The following is a 22,559-nucleotide window of genomic DNA, read 5'->3' on the forward strand; positions in this document are numbered from 1 at the left end:
AGTTAACTAATCTCTCACGAGGTGAGGGAATTGTAATACAAGCCATCTAAAGCATTTGACTCACCTGCTGTATTTTGGATGACAACCACAGAATGAAATATTTTTCAACTGGAAGAAATGGAAGCACTGGTCCCCCTGATAACAACAAAGACAAAGAGCCATGTAAACATGTAATTCTGGAATATTACTCTAAATTAACATCATAGTTAGAAACTTTTGTTAAGCTAGAATTTAAATTAATTCATTACAGTGAATAACATTAGAAAATGTTGTTAAATGGTAACTTACAACTGGAGAAATCAACTACCAGTAGATCTATTGGAACTAAAGTCCCATAGCAAAGTCACCGGGTAGCAGTCAACAATTATATTTAAGATAACTTTATGAGTACATCACTAAGAGTTGATTATCTTCTACCTAGAGGGGCTATGATGCCACTGACAGTTGTTTGCCCACTCCGGGTCGGGGATGAGTTCCTGCCCCAAGTGGAGGAGTTCAAGTATCTCAGGGTCTTGTTCGCGAGTGAAGCGAGAAGGGAGCGGGTCCGTCGTGCTGAAGAGAGAGCAGAGCGTAAAAGCGAAGCTCTCAATTTACCGGTCGATCTACGTCCCTACCCTCAACTATGGTCACGAGCTGTGGGTAGTGACCGAAAGAACGAGATCGCGGATACAAGCGGCAAAAATGAGCTTGGCCTCTCCCTTAGGGATAGGGTGAGAAGTTCAGCCATCTGGGAGGGGCTCAGAGTAGAGCCGCTGCTCCTCCACATCGAAAGGAGCCAGCTGAGGTGGTTCGGGCATCTGACAAGGATGCCTCCTGGGCGAGGTGTTCCTGGCAGGTCCCACTGGGAGGAGGCCCTGGGGCAGACCCCGGACACGCTGGAGAGATTATATCTCTTGGCTGGCCTGGGAACGCCTGAGGGTGACCCGGGGGCACCGTGACCCGGCCCGGATAAAGCGGAAGAAGATGGATGGATAGTGAATATAACTTCTTAAATTTGAACTTATGCAGGACTTTTCTAACTAAGAATGCAACCACATTCAGCCATTAATACATTGCTTCTATCTGTGCCTTCATTCTGAGCAATTTGAGGATTTGTAGCTTGCCTAATGACACTTTGACAAATGGGCTGGAGGCCTCTGATTAGAAGATGACAAGCTTTAAATCATGAACCATGTGAATATGTTAGGTTATGTTAGGTTGTAAGTACACAAGAAAATGCAATATTTAATATTGGGTTTGTTGTATTTAGAAATTAAACCCATCTCAATGTATTCAATTGACATAGTATCACAGTGTGACCACAATAAGGACCCACCCACAGGGTGTTGCACGTTGAGAGGTGTTTTATTGATAAGGGTTTTTGACAAACTTTGTTCGCGCAGCTTTTTAACTGCCTTTTCCTGAAATAGGAAATATTTCAGCATCCTCCTGAAATAGGGAAGGAATGACCCTGTAATGGAGAACAGCTGTGTGGGTCAACCTCTGACACACCACACCCTGAACTCACTGCTCCACCCCTCCTATGCTAAGCCACAAACCACACACAGAAAACAGAAACAGCATATAAATGTGGATGAAAACAGTTTCTTTTCTGAAGACTAAAACAACAGAAAAAAATATTTTCAATAAAAATTAATAATAAATAAATAAATAAATAAAGATGGGAATTTTAAAAATTAAAATGGCATATGTGAAATGGTGAACAAAAAATCCCAGGAGGAAAATCCATCCTTGTTTTAATTATTTATTCAAGTAGAGATATGAGACCTACGGAGCCCCTCTGATGACATGGTCCAAAAACTAAATAAATCGTGGCCACAAAATACTACTTCGTGCCCTTGAAATAGTATAACGTGCCCACGAATTACGCATTTGTGGCAATGAAATAGATAACGTGCGCACACCATATTGATACAATTCCTGGACAGCTGCGTAGACACATAAGCATAAGAGTAGGCTAAACCTATACACCATGGACAGAGACAGTATGATTGACTTTTATTTTAGGCTGGGAATGAGCTACAAATGCATTTTGAAAAGCCTGGCAATGCAAGGAACCATTATTACGGAGAGACATTTAAACAGGATATTAAGATAAGATAAGATAAGAAAAGATAAGATAAGATAACCTTTATTAGTCCCACACGTGGGAAATTTGTTTTGTCACAGCAGGAAGTGGACAGTGCAAAAGTTATGTAGCAAATATTATTATTGAGAGCCCAGTTGCTTTACAGATGTAAGTACGACCTGGATGCCGGGATAGATTTTATTGTCAACCAACTGCAAGGGTCTGGGAAGGATCACGGTTATCGGTCAAGTGTTTCGTGCCCACAAATTAGCATTTCGTGAGCACGTTATACCTATTTCGTGCCCTCAAAATAGTATTTCGTGCCCTCAAAATAGTATTTCGTGGCCACAAATAAGTATTTCGTGGGCACGTTATACCCATTTCGTGCCCACGAAGTAGTATTTTGTGGCCACAATTTATTTATTTTTTGGACCATGTCATCAGAGGGGCTCCGTAGAGACCAAATATTAGGATGGAAAATGGAAATACATATAAAGCAAAATGGGAAACGTGAATAGAAAATGCTAAATTAAAGCTGCTGAATAGAAAATGTATAAGAAGAAATACTTTGAGGATCTTCTTAATCCTTGTTCCCAGACTCTTATTTTACGAAAGGCATGTAGAGGAGTCTGGTAGAGGCCAGAGGAGTGGATGAGATTCACCCTGAGTTCCTAAAAACCCTGGATGCTGTAGAGATGTTTTGCTTGACAAGCCTCTGCAATGTTCATTCAAGATGTGGGGTTGTGCCTCTGGATTGGAAGACTGGGTTCATAATTCCCATCATCAAGACGGGGGACTGACGCGTCTATTCCAACTATAGGATTACACCACCTCTTTAGGAAGGTCTAAGCTTTCCTGTCTTCCTCCCCTCGACCCCAACAGGTCATGGCAGATGGCTCCCTTCCCTGAGCCTGGATCTGCTGGAGGTTTCTTCCCACTGTTGCCAAGTGCTTGTTTATAAGGGGCTGTCTGATTGTTGGGGTTGTCTCTTTATTATTGTAGGATTTTTACCTTAAAATGTAAAGGAACTTTTAATGAATACTGTTGTGATTTGCTAATAAAAAAACCTGAAATTTATTGAATGAGAGGTCCGTTAGTCAAACCTTGGATTCTGGAGAAATAATGCGGATTTCCTTCTCATCATGAAACGCTGCACCAATTCTTTAGCCGTTCAAGGGTGTTCAAGAGCATGTTGGAAAAAAAGTAGAGGCGGCTGCTCGACTTGACTGAGATGGATGCCTTCCTTAAACCACGATCCAAAGCAGGCGAGATTAAGTCACGTACGGTGTCGCGAGATTTAACATTGGTATATTATTGTTTATTATTATTGTTTATTGTACATATTAAACACTATTTGTTTTAATGGTTTTAGCACCATTTTAACAGTAGTCTAATATTCAAATGTGCTCTCTGTTCAAACAAATACTACTTTATTGTAAAATACATACATTTTAAAAATTCCTTCTATAAATCAGAGTTCCATTTTCATTCTGTGAGTAAAGAAAAGTGTGAAGAGAGAGAATAGTGCTGTACCCTGTGAGCGGAGTGGCACCGATCCTGGACACTCATCTTCACCCCTTTCACACTGACTTCCAGCGCACAGGCTGATGGAGGCTGACCCGCTGACCGCCTGTTGTATGCTACCTGTAACACAAACACACAGTTAGTTAGTAATCATGCCAGGCGAGATTTGCTTTGAGTCTAACAGGACTAATCCCGCATGAATCAAGTATGAAAGTGGCATCGGGAAAATGTTCTTTAACCATCTCTTCAAAAGCTTTTTTCAGAATCAAAATCTTTATTGTCATTATGCCAAAAGCACAATAGAATTATATGCAACCCCATTCAATTTAACTTTTATTTTCTGTACAAAAAAAGAAAGAAAGAGAAACTGTGATAAACAAATAAAAAGTATCAAACAGTATACAGTACTGTGCAAAGGTTTTAGGCAGGTGAGAAAAAAATGCTGTAAACAAAGAATGCTTTCAAAAATGGAAGTGTTAACCATTTATTTTCATCAATCAACAAAATGCAGCAAATGAACAAAAGAGAAATCTTAATCACATCAATATTTGGTGTGACCACCCTTTGCCTTTAAAATAGCATCAGTTTTTGAAGGAACTTGGATGGTAGGTTGTCCCAAACATCTCGGGGAACTAACCACAGATCTTCTGTGGATGTAGGCATCCTCACATCTTCCTGTCTCTTCATGTACAACACTCGATGATGTTGAGATTAGGGCTCTGTGGGGGCCATACCATCACTCCCAGTACTTCTTGTTCTTTGTTACGCTGAAGCTAGTTCTTAATGACTTTGGCTGTATGTTTGGGGTCATTGTCCTGCTGCAGAATGGGGCCAGTAAACAATCATTTATATTTCTGAAAGCATTTTTTGTTTACAGCATTTTTTCACACCTTCCGAAAACTTTTGCACAGTACTGTGAATACACTGACTGAAACTGGACTAAACTTTCAATATATTGAATGAAAGTCAGTAATGAAGACATAATTCTATGGAAAATGCACATAATGCTGCCCAATGCTCTGTGGGGCTTGGAGGTGCTGCTGCTGTGAGCCCCGGTGTGAATGGACCCAGGGCCCCTGCCCTTGGTGGATTCAGGGGGACGGGCGTGCCCATGGAGGTCAGCGGGGGAGCTGCCCCTAGCCAATCCTTTCATTCCCATGCCCAGTTGCCTCCCCCCTTCCGCTCCATCACACCACCACACATGCAGGGCCTTGAGGTACAGGTGCGTCACTGAGGTGCAGGGGAGGCATTCCTCCTCCGTCCCCTCCTGGCCACCTGTGCCTCAATTTTATTCCACAACTTAGACACTCAAATTATTTACATTGTCACGACACATACGTATAGGCCCTTGGCACTCTGTTTATTCAACCTCACCTCTCAATTTTATGTAGACATTGAGGGTTCTCGGGAGGGGCCGTGCTGACACAAGCTGCTATCTGGTTGTTGACACCATGCCCCTCCCAAGTTTTAAATGAAATTTAGAACAGCACATACCAACACCACATATGAGCTCTCTGGGCAAAACCTGGTCTTGTTAGGAGAGCTGCTCCATCCAAAGTTGTACGGAGCAGCTCTCATTTCTAGTAATGTATTAACCCCCCCCCCAAAAAAAAAAAAAATCATGACTGTCCTGAGTTGGAACCAGGAAGCAAAGTTACAGTCTTACACGCCTATCCGCAGTTTTTTTCCTCCTTTTATTCACTCGAGGCCCCGTTCCCTTAGAAACTGTGTCTCCCAAACCACTAAAAAACCAACCAAAAAGTGAGTAAAAAACAATTTAAACATAATAAAACAACGAAAGAACAATATAGTATCCACAACTGCACCATAGAGTAAAGCAGTCAAAAATGGATTATTAAACATTAGGTCTCTTTAACAGGTCCCTGTTACTTCATGAATTAATAACTGATCAACACACTGATTTACTCTGACTTACAGAAACCTGGTTACAGCAGGATGATGTTAGTTGAAATGGATCATTTAACATTTACATTTAACAGTGTTTCCTGAAAACTCTCTTTTGTTGGATCATTTCCTAATAACATTTAACTTACAACAATACCACTGTAACTCCTTTAAAAAAAGCCTCAAATCAGAAGTATTTGACTCCCTTGTATTACTTTCAAATGCGCAAGTTCTGCCATTAATTAATGCTTCAATCTTAAATAGGATTAACCCATCTCTATTAATCGTCTATGTACCACAGGCCTTCAAGCTGCCAGTCGTTAAACTGTTACTTAAAAAGTCATAATTTGACATTGGTTCTAAATTCAGATAAAACTGAAGTTATTATTGTATATTATTGTACTCAGCTCTAAAAATCTTAGAAATATGGTGTCTAACCAGATTCTTACTCTGGATAACATTACCTTGGCCTCCAGTAACACTGTGAGGAACCTTGGAGTCATTTTTGACCAGGATATGTCCTTCAAAGCACATATTAAACAAATATGTAGGACTGCTTTCTTCCATTCCAAATCCAGAATTGAATTTAAAATCTTTCTCATCACATACAAGGTCTTTAATAATCAGGCCCCATCTTATCGGAAAGACCTCATAGTACTGCATCACCCACTTTGCTCTCAGACTGCAGCCCTACTTGTGGTTTCTTGGGTATTTAAAAGTAGAACTGGAGGCAAAGCCTTCGGTTTTCAGTCCCCTCCTTTGGCGAAACAGCTCCCAGTTTGGATTTGGGAGACAGACACTATCTCTACTTTTAAGATTAGGCTTAAAACTTCCCTTTTCTATATCAGTGTGAAGAGCTGCCTTTATCTCATTTGTTTTTTATTTAAAAAAAATATTTTATCTGATTCTTGGGGGATTTTGATAATTTATGTTAATGAATTTGTTTAGTCCATACTTCAGCTGTGAGCTTTAATTTAACAGTTACTTTTTGTACCTTCTGCATTGCAGCACACAGCACATCTTTGCCTGTGTAGATGGGAACCGGAACGGAACCCAGATATTGCACCAGGAACTTCTCAATCCAACCATCTTTTTGAACTGCAAGAAGAAAGAAGAAAACATGCTTTTAATCATCGTTGCAGCTGATGAAATTCTCTTTACACAATCCAGTGTGCTGCAACGCACCTTGCTCAATTTCTTTGGGCACCCTGACAGCATAGAAGGCGGGAAAAATGCCTATAGCCCCAGTCCTCATGTTGTAACCCTGACACCACAGGTCCTTAGACTGGTTCAACATTAAGATAGGGTCATCTGCTTCAAGGTCCAGCTCATCTGCATGACGAGGAACAAACCTAAAACCATAGAGAGAAAAAGTACAGGATTTCAGATTCATGTGACTCTTTGCACATGGCACAGTTAATTTGTGTAAGTTCATGTGTGCTGACCTGTAGACAGCTCTGTGACTCTGTTGCCTCTCCACTCCATCCAGAACACAGGAGAACACACCAAACGAGCCAGCACCTGAACAACACATCACTGGCATTATACTCACAATCAGCTACTTAAAGTTTGTATATTTGCCATCCTCAACATCTAATGGGAAACAAGGAAAGAAAAGAAAAGCAACAAATCAAAATAAAACAAACAAACAAAAAAAAAGCATCCACTGACATTTATTTAGAAAAGCTTCATTTTTTATGTAAAATTATGGCTGCCCTGCATCATTTTCTAATAATGTAGTATTGGAAGGCTTAAATTAAACCAAAATACTTGTCAATACTGCAGCAATACTGCAGCATATCATTGCTCTTGCTGCTCCAGTCTTTCTGATGGGTTAAAGACCTTCCCCTAAAGTAACTACTTGTCTTCTGGAGTCTCCTTCTTACTATTCTGGGAAACACAGCAAATCTTTTGGCAATGGCACGTATTGATGTGTGTGAAAAAAAGTTTGGAAATACACACCTGTGGCACTGTTCTGGCTGTCGTTCTTGGCAAACAGGTTGAGGAACTTTCTGCTTATGGGAGCACAAGCTCTTCCACCATTCGACTCTTCTTCCTCTGACGTTGTGGATGATGTTACCTTGGACAGCTTGCAGGATCTTGGCATGACTTCCCTGCTCCTCTTCACCTCCTCCTCCCTCCTCTTCTTCACGTCTTCCTCATTTCTTCTTTTTTCCGCCACTTCCCTCCTCTCTTGGAGCAGTAGAAAAGACAGGTTATACTGAGAGCAGAGAGGAACGAGCAGGTGGTGTAGGTTTGATTTCAACTTCGCCAGTATTCTCTCTTTTTAAATTGTCATAATTTAATCTGGTCAGTGGTGTTACACAAGGTTTTGTACTAAGTTATCTACTTGTTTCTGTAATTCAATAAGAGCATGGCATGCTTTCAATGTTTGTTGATATTCAGAAGATACTTATCTCTGCTCAAAAGTCTTTGCTATTAAAATCGGACATAGGTGCAGTGATTTACTGAAGTGTGTGCAAAAGGTAAAAGAGAGTTTGTATAATTATAACAAGCTTTCAAGTCCGTATTTGATATGACCATCTTTATTCATCAACACAATCTTAACGCTCTTAAGCAAAATCTTCAGAAATAGTTTTCTAGACTTTCCAAAACCCTGTGGACCCACCAGCCCAGGTTCAGTACACACACCTCCTCTTAATCTATCAGATCCGCTGGAGGAATACCGTGACCTACAAGAAATGTTTAGCAAAGACAAGGCTCTATGTCTGCCCCCGCACAGACCCTATGACTGTGCCATCGTCACACATTAAACTCATCAGTTTACCTGCCTCAAACAGTAAGACAGTCATCCTTTCAATTCCTTGCCCTCTGAACTGTCCACCTGAGATGGCCAAACTGCTTGTTGCCCATGTTTTCACGTTACCCAGGATCACAGTACAAGTCGTGGCTGACAAGGGGCGTCAGTTCATCTCCCAAGTCTGGGAGACTTATTGTACCCCTGAGGTACGAGCAATGTTTAAGTTCTGGTTTTCATCCTCAGACAAATTGATAGAGAGAGACTCAACCAGACTCAACCAGCAACTCGAGCCCCAAGATCACCATCTGCTGCAACCAGGTCATCAGCAGCAGCGGCAGTATTTAAGCTCAGACCTTTACTTTCTGCCAGATCACCAGCTACCGTATGGTGGCAAATTGGTCTTCCTGTTTTCCTCCCTATATTTTTTTAAAAGGGAAAAAGTGTTTTAATCCCGGAAGAAATGGGAGTTGCTATTACTCATATATATATATAATGTTATGTGAGATTGTAGGCCTTAGATATACCTTACTACACTTTGTAGCCATAAAATATGCTTATTTCTTTTCTAAAAACAGAAATGTGCAAGGGGCATGTTAAAAATTAGCAGAAGTATTTACCTTTCTTTTTTGCTTCCTCATTTTTCTTCTTCTCCTCCACATACTGTGGGTCTTCATCCTCATTGGCTGACTGATAGACCGTTTCTGCATCACTGTCATCATTGTGCTCGTTGTAACCATTCAAGCAGTACTTGAGGTTCACCAGCTCCAGTTGAGCATGTTCATCCACCACCAGAGTATATTTAACAGAGTCATAATTTAACCCTGTTAAAGTTTCACGGATTGGTACAGTCTGATTAGCCACAGAGGCCATGATATTGTCATCCTTTTCTTTCTTGGGGTCTACCCCTGTTTCAGTGGTACAGTCCGTTTTGCTGTTACCTGTGGGACAGCACGTTAGATCATTCTGTAAGTTTAGGCATGGAGTTGGAACTCCCTCCCCCTCTTCTTCACTGATGTCAGGGTTAGTTCGGTAGGTCAGAGAGGGATGCAGAGGCCCTGATGGGGGTCCTTCTGTGTCTGAGCTAAGGGACATCCTGTTGGACCCTCCCTCACTGCTGGACCGGGAGAGGACAGAGGGGTTGTCCTGGGTCCTGTCATGGTTCTGGTCTAAGAATACAAAACACGGAGCATCACTGTCAAATGTTTCCAGTTTGTAAAATTTTAGATAACACAGATGAACTTCACACATATGGTTATACTCTAAGATCGTTTTATTTTGCAATATTCTTTATAGCTGATATCAAGGGAATTCTAACAATTGGTTAACAAAGGTTCCAGAATACGTTTGCAGGTTTAGGTAATAGAATTTACAATAGTCCCACAGTATACTTGGGTATTTATCAAAGCCCAGGGGAATAATTTTCAAACATCAAATATTGTAGTGCACTGCACAAACACGGGGAATTATTTATAGATAGCCCATTTATATCTCTACCTGTAGCTATAAATGGAACATTTGCCTGGCAACTGCTAATACTAAAACAATTCTAATTAGTAAAGTGGGGGTTCAGTCTAATTAATACAGGTGAACCAACCAATGTAAATAAAATTGTGTGGACTATTTGCCTTTAGAAATTTCTAGGAAGCTTTTGAAATGTAGGCTATCAGGTTGATATTAGCATTCTGGTGCCGCCTCGCACAACACAACTATAGGCTTCCTGTTCACTGCAACAGTTATTAAACCTGCAAATATTTTCTGTGCTCTAAAGTAGTTTTTTATGCAGGGTGAGTTTTTTCAGAATTTTTTCATAGGGGTGACCATTGGGGGCTACATAAGAAACAAAAATAGAGAGGGAAAAAAAAGGAGAAATTTCTAGGAAACTACATTTCTAGTACTGCGCTGGACCTCAGTAGAGCCTATGCTGTACTATAGATTGCATCACAACTATACTTAACTTTATTAAAAGGTGCATTTGTAGGGTTTAAGGGTATACCATGACTATAACATATATTTAATGCAAGATTTTAAATCAAGCGTAACCCTGGATCTCTGATTTTCTTTTAATAGCTTTGGCTCAAAAGCAATATCAGGCACAGAAATCCTTCATTAGTCGACTCTAGTAATGTATTTTTAATTACTTAATATTTTTTAATTGATTTCAGAAATATAAGTAGCTCATTTCAAATGTAATGACTTAAAGAAATTTAAAAAAGATATCTATCTCAACACAGACGTCTCTCTGACTTTAGTTTTCAATGCTAATAATAACATTCCTCCTGATAGTGATGGTCCGTTAAGAGATTTTCTCACTCTCATTTCCAGGCATGTTTCTCTCTTTCTTTCTTTCTTTCTGTCACTTTTCTTTTTCTGTTCCTCCAACTTCTTCTCCTTTTACCAACCTGGTCTTCACCCCCTGTCCAATATCCACGCAGACATTAAGGTCAATAATAAAATAAAATCAATGTAAAAATTAATAAAAAGAGGAGCCTGCAGAGAGCATAATGTGTTTCACAGACGAAACCATGATCCTGTTTGCTAAAACTGCCAAACAGGAAATGATTATTAAAAAAAATTGGTGTGAACCTTGGTTCAATACCTTGGTGTGTTGTCTCCAGGTTTCTCTGTACTATGGGTGTGCGCGGCACCACCATAGCAGGCAGATAGACTTCCTTATTAGACAGAGTTTTATTCGACTTTAAGGCGCTTCCTCTGTTGCCTCCTTTAGTGCCTCCTTTTCCTCTCCCATCAGCTGCTCGGCCTTTCAGTCCGTTTTCTTCCCTTGGCCTCTGATGTCCATTCTTGTCTTTTGCTTTTGACTCTTCACACGGTCGTCCTCCTCTTCTATCTATCACTCCATCTTTTCCTCTGAGGTCGCCCAGGCCCCTGTCTCTCATCACTGTTGCTCCTTTTCCTCCCCCTCTTCCTCCTCCACTTCCTGCTCTCCTCTGGTTCCTTAGTGTGCGGGAAGACTGTGTATGCATAGCTCCAGGCATTGATTGTTCCCGTGGTCGAGCTCGTGTGTCTGAGCCAGTGGCAGCAGCCTGACCATTGGCTCTGCTGTTGGATACATTGGCTGTTGGAGGTTTGGGTGCTGGCCGGCGCTGAGTGCTGTGCTGGACTTTGTCCTCAGCTTTTGGTTGGACATCTAGTGGAGCGAGATCCCCTTAATACATACACACAAACAACAAAAGCAGCAGATTATGTATTAGGCAATCAGATATACGGTATACAGAGGGATATTCAAAGTAGCCTATGGTAAGCTGTTAATCCTGTTACAGCAACAGCAGAAGAAAAAAACACACATGATGTTTTCCTGACTGAAGGAGTTGTTGTTCTGTTACGTCATCATTGCTTGCCACACAAATAATTCCACTGTTACATTAGACAAAAGGATGACAGCCGCGGATTCCAAAGAAAAACAAGAAAAAAAAGAACTCAGGAAAACAGAGACTTTAACAGTGCATGAACAGACTTATTATGCCATTAGTTGCTTACTGGTATGCTTGATCTGCAGCTTGAGTCTGACCTTACACAAAATGTTACCTTAACTATCAGTTTTCTACTTTTACTATTTTTTAAAGCTTTTAGACTTCTATATTTAGTGCAAAGCTTTGTACATATTGTAATAATAAAATAAAATTAGTATATAAGAATATATAATTTAGTCCAATTTTTAATTCTAATTGTACTTAGCTTGACTTTGCCTCTAAACAGGAAAATGTGTACAGTCAGGGGTTAAAGTGTGATCTAGCAGGTGGGGGAGCCCTAAAATCAGTTGTAGTGACTCAGTGGGGGGGGGAAATCACAGGTGAAGTCACAATAGCTGCTATTGAGAGCTCCAATAGATCTTTGTGTGCAGGCTGTGATCAGTTGATTTGGGCGACTGGCACTCTGAGGTTCCCTGCTCTTTGTAGATTTGCACAACTGAATTCAACAAGATCTAAGCAGGTGTTCCACGAGTTGTCCTGGCTGATTTCTATCCTCTGCACTGACAGTACACTGTTGATGCTGTCTTTTTTCTAGATCTAAGCATCATTAGCTAAGAGTCATATTCATCTCTGCTAATCTTGATCTAGCAGACCACGAGCACCACAGCCACTGTGCACCAGTCACACACTGTTGTTTACTTCAAATCCATGACAGACTAACCCGTTTATCCTGCACTAACCTGCAATGTATTTTCTTGCAGTCTTTAAATAACACAGTTAGTCTGCCTTAGTTTGTTTAGCAACATGTTTCACCATATGAAAAACAGTGTCACATGTACAGACCCAATATTTGATTTAAACACATGATTACATGCAAGCTTTAAATTTACAGTTTATCAAATCTGGGGATAGTGTCTGGCAGCCTAGGGTGATGTGGGGGAGGGCTATGGTCTGAATCAAACCTGATGAATATGTCTTTGTAGGTTCTCACTCATCCAGGTCATGGTAATCTAAGGAGCTTGGAAAGAAAAGCAACTGGACTTCTTTAATTTTCTTGAAGATGGTTCATCTCTCATCCTAGAAGCTTCTTCAGCCCAGGTATTAAAACCCTAGTGGGATCTGTCCCTTAGCAGGGTCGCTGACCTACTGTTGATCATGAGCCTCTTTGCATGAGCCAAGGTGAGAAAAAGGGTGTTAGTCATTATATGCAGAGGTTTCAGGTGAAACCATTGTGAGACCTTACCACACCCATTGAGATCACCTAACTCAAAATGTTAGTCGGCGATCAGGTGCCTGGGAAGGGATCTCAAAGCTGCATTGTAGGTGGCTGATAGTTGGTTTCATAAACCACCTCCTCTGTTCAAAGATGGCTGTTCACACTGGACATAGATGGCTTCTTTCACTCCTCTTTCAAACCATCTGTCTCCTCTGTCCAAAATGTCAGCATTGGCATCTGTCTCTGATAAACCTGCTATATAAGGGATGACAATGTTGAAGCGCTACCTCGACAGGACAAGACTCAACTTTACATCTCCATCTAAAGGATAAAGGTCACTCTTTTGAGAATGCCAGTCACTTTTCTTTCAAAGCTTCTTTGATAACCTGTTGAAATAATAATCTGTTCACTCCTTACTGCCATTGTCCTGTGTAGTACCCCCATTATTTCTATGACCTAAAACTTTCTTCAGCCCTGTCCAGATCTCCCTATTGTTGTTTTGCTCCAGTTGCTGTTCCAGTTTCCTCCTGTAGCTGTTCTTGTCCTGCCTAATTTGCATTTTAGTTCCTTTTGGATTCGCTCGAGATTGTCTTTGTCCCCTGAGCTAAAAGGCATCTTCTTCTCATTTAGCAAGGCTTGTAGCTCAGGGGTCACCTATGGTTTATTGTTGGAAACCCCCCATATTTTCTTGGAGGGTACTGTGCTCTCCACACAGAAACTGATGTAATCTGTGATGCGCTGCGTCAGACCATCAGTGTCTTCCCCATGTGGACTGCAGAGTACATCCCAGTCTGTGGTCTCGAAGCAGCCCCTCAGCCTTTCACAGGCCTCCTCCAACTAGATTTTCACAGACATCAGTGGTTGATTAATCACATGCTAACGGCCAGCTGCTCAATCTCTGGAATTCTCTGTATTAACTGTAAAAAGACAAACCACCCACAGTCTGCTTCCTGGGTTCGAATTAGATAGCGAATTAGAAAAAAAAGAAATAAAATAAAGTTTGCTGACCTATGCCCTGCCCTAAACCTAGAAATAGCCAAATGAAAGTAAAATATTGCAGTCACCCACTAGTTGTAAAAAGCTATCTGCCCCACGAACTCTATATTAGTTACGGTTTAAGATTTGTATATGAGAGCACTGTGTGATTTATCCTGCTCTGTTCTAAATCATCAAATACACTATTTTGCATTATACTGTAATAATCTGAGGGATCTTAAGAACTACTATAAGTTTGTATTTTGAACCTGTGTTGAGTTTTCGTACCTGTGATATGTGGGGAGGAAGAGTGGGAGTCTTTCCAGCTGGCCTTGCCTAAAGAATTGTTGTTGATGGAGTCCTGAAAAGAAAGTATGAAACAGAGCAGCAATAAGAATAAGACCAACTGATAGGTTTGTAGCTTGAACCCATCCGCTGGAACGTTGAAGGCAATATAATTACACTGCAAAGCAAGACACAAGTAGGCAAGCTTCTTCATGTTTCTCGTGCACGGGAGAGAACCGGACAGGCACCGTTCCTTCGCTTGACCCCAGTTGCTCTCGTCCGTTCTCCCATACCACTGTTCTTTTATTGAGGTTACATGAATATGCATAAGTTCATTAACATATGACGTCTACATACACACAAAGAGTACCTTGCCTGTGTGTGTGTGTGTGTGTGTGTGTGTGTGTACTGCTGATCAAAGGGTCAAACATCCTTGGTCAGGAAGAGGGTAGCCTCCCCCTCACCCTAGATGGTTCATCCTAGATAACACGGTGAGGAAGTCCTGCAGTTCATCTAAACAAAGAGCACTTAGACTAGAACAGACGTAACTACGTTAATCCTACCATAAAACAATAAGACACGGTATGACCTCTCATGCTCCCAAAGTGCTGTCTAATACACACAAAGTTTGCAGACTATCAAGGATCAAAACCTCTACCAATCTACAACTAATTACAAAACTCTAAGCATATATAAGTAAATATTTCTAAGTATAAATGACAATCAACAATACAAATCTAACACCAACAACAACAAATGACTGGATTACTAACACAAAAAGTGTGAAATCTTATTTCTATCACATTAGGTACATAACTAGGCCCAAAGTCTCTAATGACAGCAATGCCAGGAAGAGGTAGGAGGACTGATGAGGAAGTGTGTGGCATCATCACGAAAAGGTATGCCAATCCCTCACTGACCAGCCCTCTAAATGACCTCACACTCAAAGGTGCTTCGGATCTGGTCCAGAGGACAGAGCAATGCCAGGTCACCTTGAGAGGGTAATCAGGGTAACCTCTGATCCACACTCCTAACTTGTCTTTATTTTTTATAATATACACCAGAGGTCACCAACAGGTGGACCTGTATTCAGACCCATATGGAGCTGGAGCCACAGCCAAAACAGAAGGTTATTATTTAAAAGCTGACGTGAAGCTTCAATTTTAACTGGTCGTCAATGAATGGTCTAAGTGGACGTGAGTTAAGCAATCCCACAAGACATCACTGAGCTAATCAAGTCTGTGCATTCCAGGCAGTACGCACTGCAAATAACACAGTGGAGTCCCTGGATCAGAGGTCACCAACAGGCAGACTGTGGTCTGGGTCTGGGCAAATGTCACATATGGACTTGGATCTAGAGCCAAAAAGTGAAGGTTATGATTTAAAACCTGACGAGGCGCATCTATTTTAACTGGTGGTGCTTTTGTAGTCTTTATGGTAGGGGTTTAGTGGATAAGGGAATGCACAGACCAACTGGATGTGAGTTAAGCAAGCCCTCAAGACACCACTAAGCCAATCAATGCAGACAGATGATAGGCAAGTTACACATGAAAAAATGGTAGAAAAGTAAAAGAAAGATAGTGATACATGTAGAAAAAAGGGAGAGATACAGATGACTCCACCAGAGAAAGCTGAGAAAAAGACAGGTAAGATGGAGAAAGTGAGAATAAAATAAGGAAAAAATTGTTTAAAAACTCTTTTTAAAAAAAAAAAAAGTGGAAAGCAAAAATGCATGAGTAAGTGCTGGGCCTTTCCAGATGCATTTGGTTTATCTCCAAGCAGACGTGGCCCTGAAAGAACAGATTCTTCCACTTCCTGGCCTCAAATGGTCCCTGGGACAGATTTCTTAGGTCTGATCTTGACATTGTTTGGGTCCACACACAACTGTGAGGCCCAATGAACAAAATCAAAACTAAATAATGTTCAAGGATCAACAATGAGCACCTCTATATGTCTATGAAAATGACCGTGACTCAATTTAAACCCAGGTACAAAATCCTGGCAGTACAAGATACAACTACTAAATTTTCAAACTGAACAAAAAAGTAGGGGGGTTCAACATAAGAGGGGAAAAAAGTGAGACCTCGATGACTTGGAAACATGAAGATGAGAAAGAGGATTAACAGATTTTCTGACAAAGGGCTGAATAAGACGGAGACAATATATATACTGAAAGGTGACAAGGGAAGTGGAAACGCATGAGAACACAGCAGAAATAAATTAGACATGACATGACAGGGGAGGCAAAACCAAACACACTGAACACAGGACGAGAAACTGTCAAAAATAAGACAGGAAACACATTGAGAAACAAACGAAAACACAGGGAAGAAACAGACATGTGAACAAGACAGACTCAGGCGACAAAACACAGCGACATGACTAAGAAACACAGAGGACGAGGGCAAAGGCACAAAGGGTGCCTAATAGACAACCAGAAAGTACAATAAACTCAGAGAGATGAAAAGGACTAACCTCAAGTGTAAATTGTATGAAACTTAAATCATTACAATATAAAGAAAGAATTAAATTCTAAATAAACTGAAAAGGCTGGGACAAAGACCCAGAACCCTGACATTTGCACATGTAATATATTCTGTCCATAGAGAATCTATATCATTCATATTTAATATAGTTGGGACAAGAGGTGTTTTTTATTCTTGTGCATTTGTTGTGCAGAATATACTCAGAGAATGTTCTCAGCACATTAATAACAAAACAGCACAAAACGGCTTTAGAGACTCAAGATTTTGCTGTTTCAAAGATTTTGCTGTTTCAGACTGAGGAGCTTACAAACCTACACTGGAAACCCTTTATCAATAACAAATACAAAGTCTAGTGAAGAATATACTTTAAGGGCATTGTACCAGACTACAATATACATTATATAATGTTATTTTCATGTATAGCATTGAAATACACTACCCTGTCAGTGAGGTACCAAACAAAAAGAGATACAAAACAACCACAATCATGTAAGATAATGACAGACACTGAAAATAACTCCCAAAATAGAAAAAAATGACCATGGATATTAAAAGACAACCACAGACACTCAATAACCACTAAGTGACACAAAGTGACACAAATGACCCTAACATTAACAATGTTAATCCATAACATTTTCTGTCTTTGTCATCATGTCACCTCCTGATGACGCAAACAGAACCACATCATCTGCAAAGAGCAGAGAGACACTTCTGACTAAGGGCGTCCACCCAGACATCCCCTCCTCTGTCATGATTTGATAACCTGCAGAATACTGCAGATGAACAAACATAGAATCATGTATGCAAACATGTATGGACGTTCTTTTCTACAGCTATGTGCAAACATGCAGTAATGGAAAGGAGAATGTGTATTTGGCAGCTCAAATGTTTATGTTTTGTTTTTGATCAATAGCATCGATCTACAGCAGAGATATAGAAAAAATATAACGGGATCCAGTTAGAGAAAATTTCTTGAAGCAAAGGTCTGGAAAATCATAACATGTAGAAACTGCACCATCAAATATTTCTACATTTTGCAGGCCAAGCAAACTGTGGCTCTGTCAGTGGCTGATGCAAAAACTGGTTGTGGGAGGAGTTCAGTGAGACCATGGAAAAATAGTTTTGGTCAGCCTCAAAGCAATTCTGGCAAACCATCAGGTGACTGGAGGAGGAAGCAGTGCTCCACTCACACTGCACACAGCCGTAGTGGGACTCTGCTGACCTCAACTGAGACTATAGTCAGGCAGTGGAAGGAACAGCTTCCCAGATCTCTTAAATCCCTCAGTCACATCTTCTGTGATAGAGGCAAACTCTGGGGGTGAGAGGAATGACTGTTCTACCACTAGCTGTTAGGTCACTCATTTACTTAGACAACTGCTCAGCTGCAGGGCCCCTAGAGTAGATGAGATTCGCAGAGCGTTCTTGGAGTTCCTGGATATTGTAGGGCTGTCCTGGCTGACACATCTCTGCAACATTGTGTGGAGGTCTGGGGAAGTGCCTCTGGACTGGCAGACTGGGATGGTGGTTCTTTGTGGTTCACTGGGAAATTTTATAGTGGTGTGAAAACAATGTTTGCCCCTTTTCCTGATTTCCCATTTTTTTTGTATGTTTGTCACATTTAAATGTTTCAGATCATGAAAGAAATTTTAAATATTAGACAAAAATGACACAAGTAAACACAAAATGTATTTTTAAAATGAAGGTGTTTGTGATTAAGGGGTAAAAAAATCCAAACCTACATGGCTTTGTGTGAAAAAGGGATTGCCCCCTAAACGTAATAACTGGTTGGACAACCCTTAGTGGCAACAACTGCAATCAAGCATTTGCAAAAACTAGCAATCAGTCTTTTACCGGACTGTGGAGGAATTTTAACCCATGTGTCTTTGCAGAATTGTTGTAATTCAGCCACACCGGAGGGTTTTCGAGTATGAACTTGCCTATTTAAGGTCATCCCACAGCATCTCAATCGGATTCAGGTCAGAACTTTGGCTAGGCAACTCCAAAGTCTTCATTTTGTTTGTCTTAAGCCATTCAGAGTTTGACTTTCTGGTGTGTTTTGGATCATTGTCCTGCTGCAGGACCCAAGTGCACTTCAGCTTGAGGCCAAGAACAGATGGCCGGACATTCTTCTTCAGGATGTTTTGGCAGACAGCAGAATTCCTGGTTCCATTTACCACAGCAGGTCTTCCAGGTCATGAGGCAGCAAAACAGCCCCAGACCATCACACTACCACCATATTTTACTGTTGGTATCATGTTCCTTTTCTGAAATGCTATGTTATTTGTATGGCAGATGTAATGGGACACACACCTTCCAAAACATTTTTCACACATATAGGTTTGGATTTTTTTTCCCCTTAATAGCGAAGACCTTCATTTAGAAACTGCATTTTTTGTTTGCTTGTGTTATCTTTGTCTAATATTTAAATTTGTTTAATGCTCCAAAACATTTGAGTGTGACAAACACACACAAAAATTGGAAATCGGGAAGGGGGGCAAACACTTTGTCACAGCACTCTAGGCAAGGGTACTATAGAGGAGGGTCCTTTTTTTTAGTTGAACCTTAGATTCAGGATGAACAATGCAGTTTTCATCCTGGTCGTGGAGCACTGGACGAGGCAATTCAGTCCCTGTATAATCATAACGAGAGGTTTGGTCCTAATGCTGGCAGCATGTTGAACTTCTTTCAGATGGCTGTTGGACTCCACCAGGGCTGCCCTTTTCACTAATTCTTTTTACAGTTTTTATATACAGAATTTCTAGAACTTGTCTTGCCTGTCCTACCCCTTCATACCACCATTCACTGAGCGTAACTCCAGATTGCAACAGAGTTCAGTTCCTCTCAGCAAGACTGGTTCCAGAGCTTATGCCATGCATTGAGGTAAATCCTATTTTATCTAGTCCATCTCCTCAACGTCAGGCACTAGCTGGGGCTTCTTTTCCACCAAAGAGCTGATGTTTCATGTACCAAGAGCTAGTTTTAGTAGTCAGGACCTCCATTTTTGACTGCTGACATACTCACTGGCACTGGACACTTATGGCACATTCTGTGGGTGGTGAGCCCACAGGAGAGAAAAAATAATGTAAAATGTAAAAATGTATTAGTTGAACACACAAAAACCATACTAGTTAAATGTTAGGTGGTTTTAGCTTGATTTAGCTTTTAACTGTTTTATTTTACAATTTGAAACCTTACAAATAGACAAGCTGTCTGAAAGTTAGTGTTTACAAGCAAAATATACTTATCTATAGTTTAATAACTTCTGAAAGCATGCAATTTAAAGGCAACATAAGCACATAAGAATTACTTTATACCAATTTATTAAATACTTTCCACCAGACCATTTCAGATTTACCTGAGAAGGTAAAGGTATGTTTTTCAAAAGGAATTGTGTAAAATCTCAGGTCACTACTGTAAAGAGTTTGCTCAGAAAAACAGAAGGAGAGTGAGAAAGCAGCCCCTGTAAATTTACTTGATTGTACATGACATTAAATATGTATAATTTAAATAACCTATATGAATGTGTTGACTCATAAGTAACTCAACAAAGCTAAGGAAGATGCAATGACAGAAAGAAGGGATAACACTGAAGGGGTGTTAGCTACCATCCTATAGACTAGATTATTCTGGTGTAATTTTAATCAAATGTCCAGAAGTTAGTTAAGGTATTCGAGGTTGGCAAGGCAGTGCAGTATACCTATATTAAGTATATATTTAATAGGATGGTAAAAAACAACAACAAAAAAACTGCTTTTCCAAGTGTCCTTGAGCAAATCCCCCAGCTAACCCAACCCCTAACCGTTCAGCTGCCATGATACAGACTGATTTATCAGGACCGCCTCTCTAAATAAAAGCATGTGTGGAGAATTTGTGAAAAAAACAATAACAATCAATAAACAGGAATCTACAGCATTTGACTATGTGCCAGCACACGCATAAACACAAAATATACACAGATACACAACAAGCCACTGCTGTCTCATCCTCAGGACTGGATCCTCCCCGGAAATGCACAGAAATACGGTTATTCAGCTGGATGCTCAGATGTCTCATTCCAAATACACAATCCAACCATGACACACACTTTCCACAGCACCCCACAGCTCCTTTTAAAAACAGGCCTCCTACCTGGGTGCCGGCTTGTGGCAGCTGTGGGAACAGGGCCAAGGTAGTTGGTCTCTTTGGTCGATATTTGTCCATGACAGCATAGACGGATCCCCCCTTGACAAATGACAGCTTCCTTTCTCCCTCCCTCCCCCTCCTCTTCTCTTTTATTAAGCCAATGTTCGCACTGCTGCTCAGACAGACCCCCCACCCCCCCACCCCCACCCCACCCTCCAACCACCTCTACCTCCCTCTCTTTCCGTTATTTTCCTTTTGTCTTCTCAGCATCGATCAGCGCTGAGCTCAGCCTCAGGGCACATCTCTTTCAGTCCTTTCTTGCGTTATCATTCGGCATCCACAGCGTCAGACTACCATAATCATCATCATCATCATCACCACAGTTATCTTCCTGATGATGTGGAAATGGAGACGAGAGGAGACAGAAGGAGAAAGAGAAGTGGGTGGTGTTGGGTAGTGATGGAGTGAATGAGGGCTGAAAGAGGAGGAGGAAAAGAACAGAGATGCAGGGAGGAGGGGGAGTTCTGTACCAGCCAATCAGGGAAAAGCATGACATCATCAACTGATCTGCCTGTGGTGCTTTCTGATTTGAGGCTAATAAACATTGTGATGTTGTGGGCATGCATATGTGCTTGTGACCCAGTAAAATAAGATTAGACAGTAATATGAAAATTCAAACAAAGGAAATAGCCCAGTGAGCAAACCAGACAGTCGGCCTACAACACAGCTGAAGAAAAGATCAGCCAGTAAACTGAGAACCAGTTAGTGAAACACACAGATTTTAAAAATAAATAAATAAATAAAACAACAGTCCACAAATCAGTTAGTTATTCAGTGAACATCACGAACAAGCCTTTTCACATGATTCACAGTAGTCAGTGACTAAAACCAAGGCCAGAGGAGGGAGCATGTAAATAACAGTATACAGATCATTAATTTCATTATAAAACACTTGGAAAGTCATCTCCATAACTACTTTTTGGTGATTTTACCATAATCCACATCAACCCCATATACTGATCCAAAAAAACTGACAGATGAATGTTAATCCTTAGACAAATAAGTTTTATTTACCATTTTGCCCAATCATGTACTGTTGGCTGAAGCAAAGGAAAAGAAGAGGGAAAAGCATGTTAGGAGGCAGCAAGAGAGAAGGGGTGTGAGATTGTGGATGTGAGAGTAGGGACTCTAAATGTAGACGCAAGGTAGATATACTGTGTGTGCAGAAGACCAGTTGAAAGAAAAGCAAGGCTGGAAACATTGGAGGTGGATTCAACTGTTCTATGAAGAGAACAGCCGGCGAGCACTGAGGGTCATGTTTTTTGACTTTTCTAGTGCTCTCAACACCATCAGGCCGACCCTCCTGGGTGATAAGTTAGCAGCGATGCAGGTGGATGCTTCTCTGGTGTCCTGGATTGTTGATTACCTGACAGGAAGACCACAATATGTACATCTCCCACAGTGTGTGTCTGACAAGGTAATTAGCAACACAGGGGCACCACAGGGGACTGTCCTCTCCCCCTTCCTCTTCACCCTCTACACCACAGACTTCAGCCACTGCACAGAGACCTGCCATCTTCAGAAGTTTTCTGATGACTCTGCGGTGGTTGGATGCATCAGCAGGGATGATGAGACAGAGTACCGGGCTGTGGTCGACTCCTTTGTCACGTGGTGTGAGCAGAATCATCTGCAGCTCAACGTGGCAAAGACCAAGGAACTGATCGTGGACTTCAGGAAGACCAGGAAACACTTGACCCCTGTTTCAATTCAGGGGGTCAGTGTTGAC

The 22,559-nt window shown here is 41.0% G+C and overlaps 1 protein-coding gene across 2 annotated transcripts in view; it reads right to left on the reverse strand.

The window, feature by feature from the left end:
- Positions 1-21,252, reverse strand: part of mapk8ip1a (mitogen-activated protein kinase 8 interacting protein 1a) — a 31,583-nt gene extending 10,331 nt beyond the window's left edge. The window contains exons 1-10 of one of the 2 annotated variants that reach the window (XM_026174872.2): positions 20,780-21,252; positions 14,166-14,238; positions 10,855-11,421; positions 8,876-9,424; positions 7,460-7,690; positions 6,943-7,018; positions 6,683-6,849; positions 6,492-6,595; positions 3,602-3,712; positions 65-135 (exon numbers count right to left, since the gene is read on the reverse strand). In XM_026174872.2, coding sequence (XP_026030657.2) covers positions 65-135; positions 3,602-3,712; positions 6,492-6,595; positions 6,683-6,849; positions 6,943-7,018; positions 7,460-7,690; positions 8,876-9,424; positions 10,855-11,421; positions 14,166-14,238; positions 20,780-20,851 — 2,021 coding nt within the window. In that variant the 5' untranslated portion in view covers positions 20,852-21,252. Of the gene's footprint in view, positions 1-64; positions 136-3,601; positions 3,713-6,491; positions 6,596-6,682; positions 6,850-6,942; positions 7,019-7,459; positions 7,691-8,875; positions 9,425-10,854; positions 11,422-14,165; positions 14,876-20,779 lie in introns of those variants that run through there. The other variant, XM_080303732.1, reaches the window with a different exon arrangement.
- Positions 21,253-22,559: the final 1,307 nt, after the last annotated feature.

Source organism: Astatotilapia calliptera, chromosome 7 (assembly GCF_964374335.1).
Source record: "Astatotilapia calliptera chromosome 7, fAstCal68.1, whole genome shotgun sequence".
Classification (NCBI taxonomy): Eukaryota; Metazoa; Chordata; class Actinopteri; order Cichliformes; family Cichlidae; genus Astatotilapia; species Astatotilapia calliptera.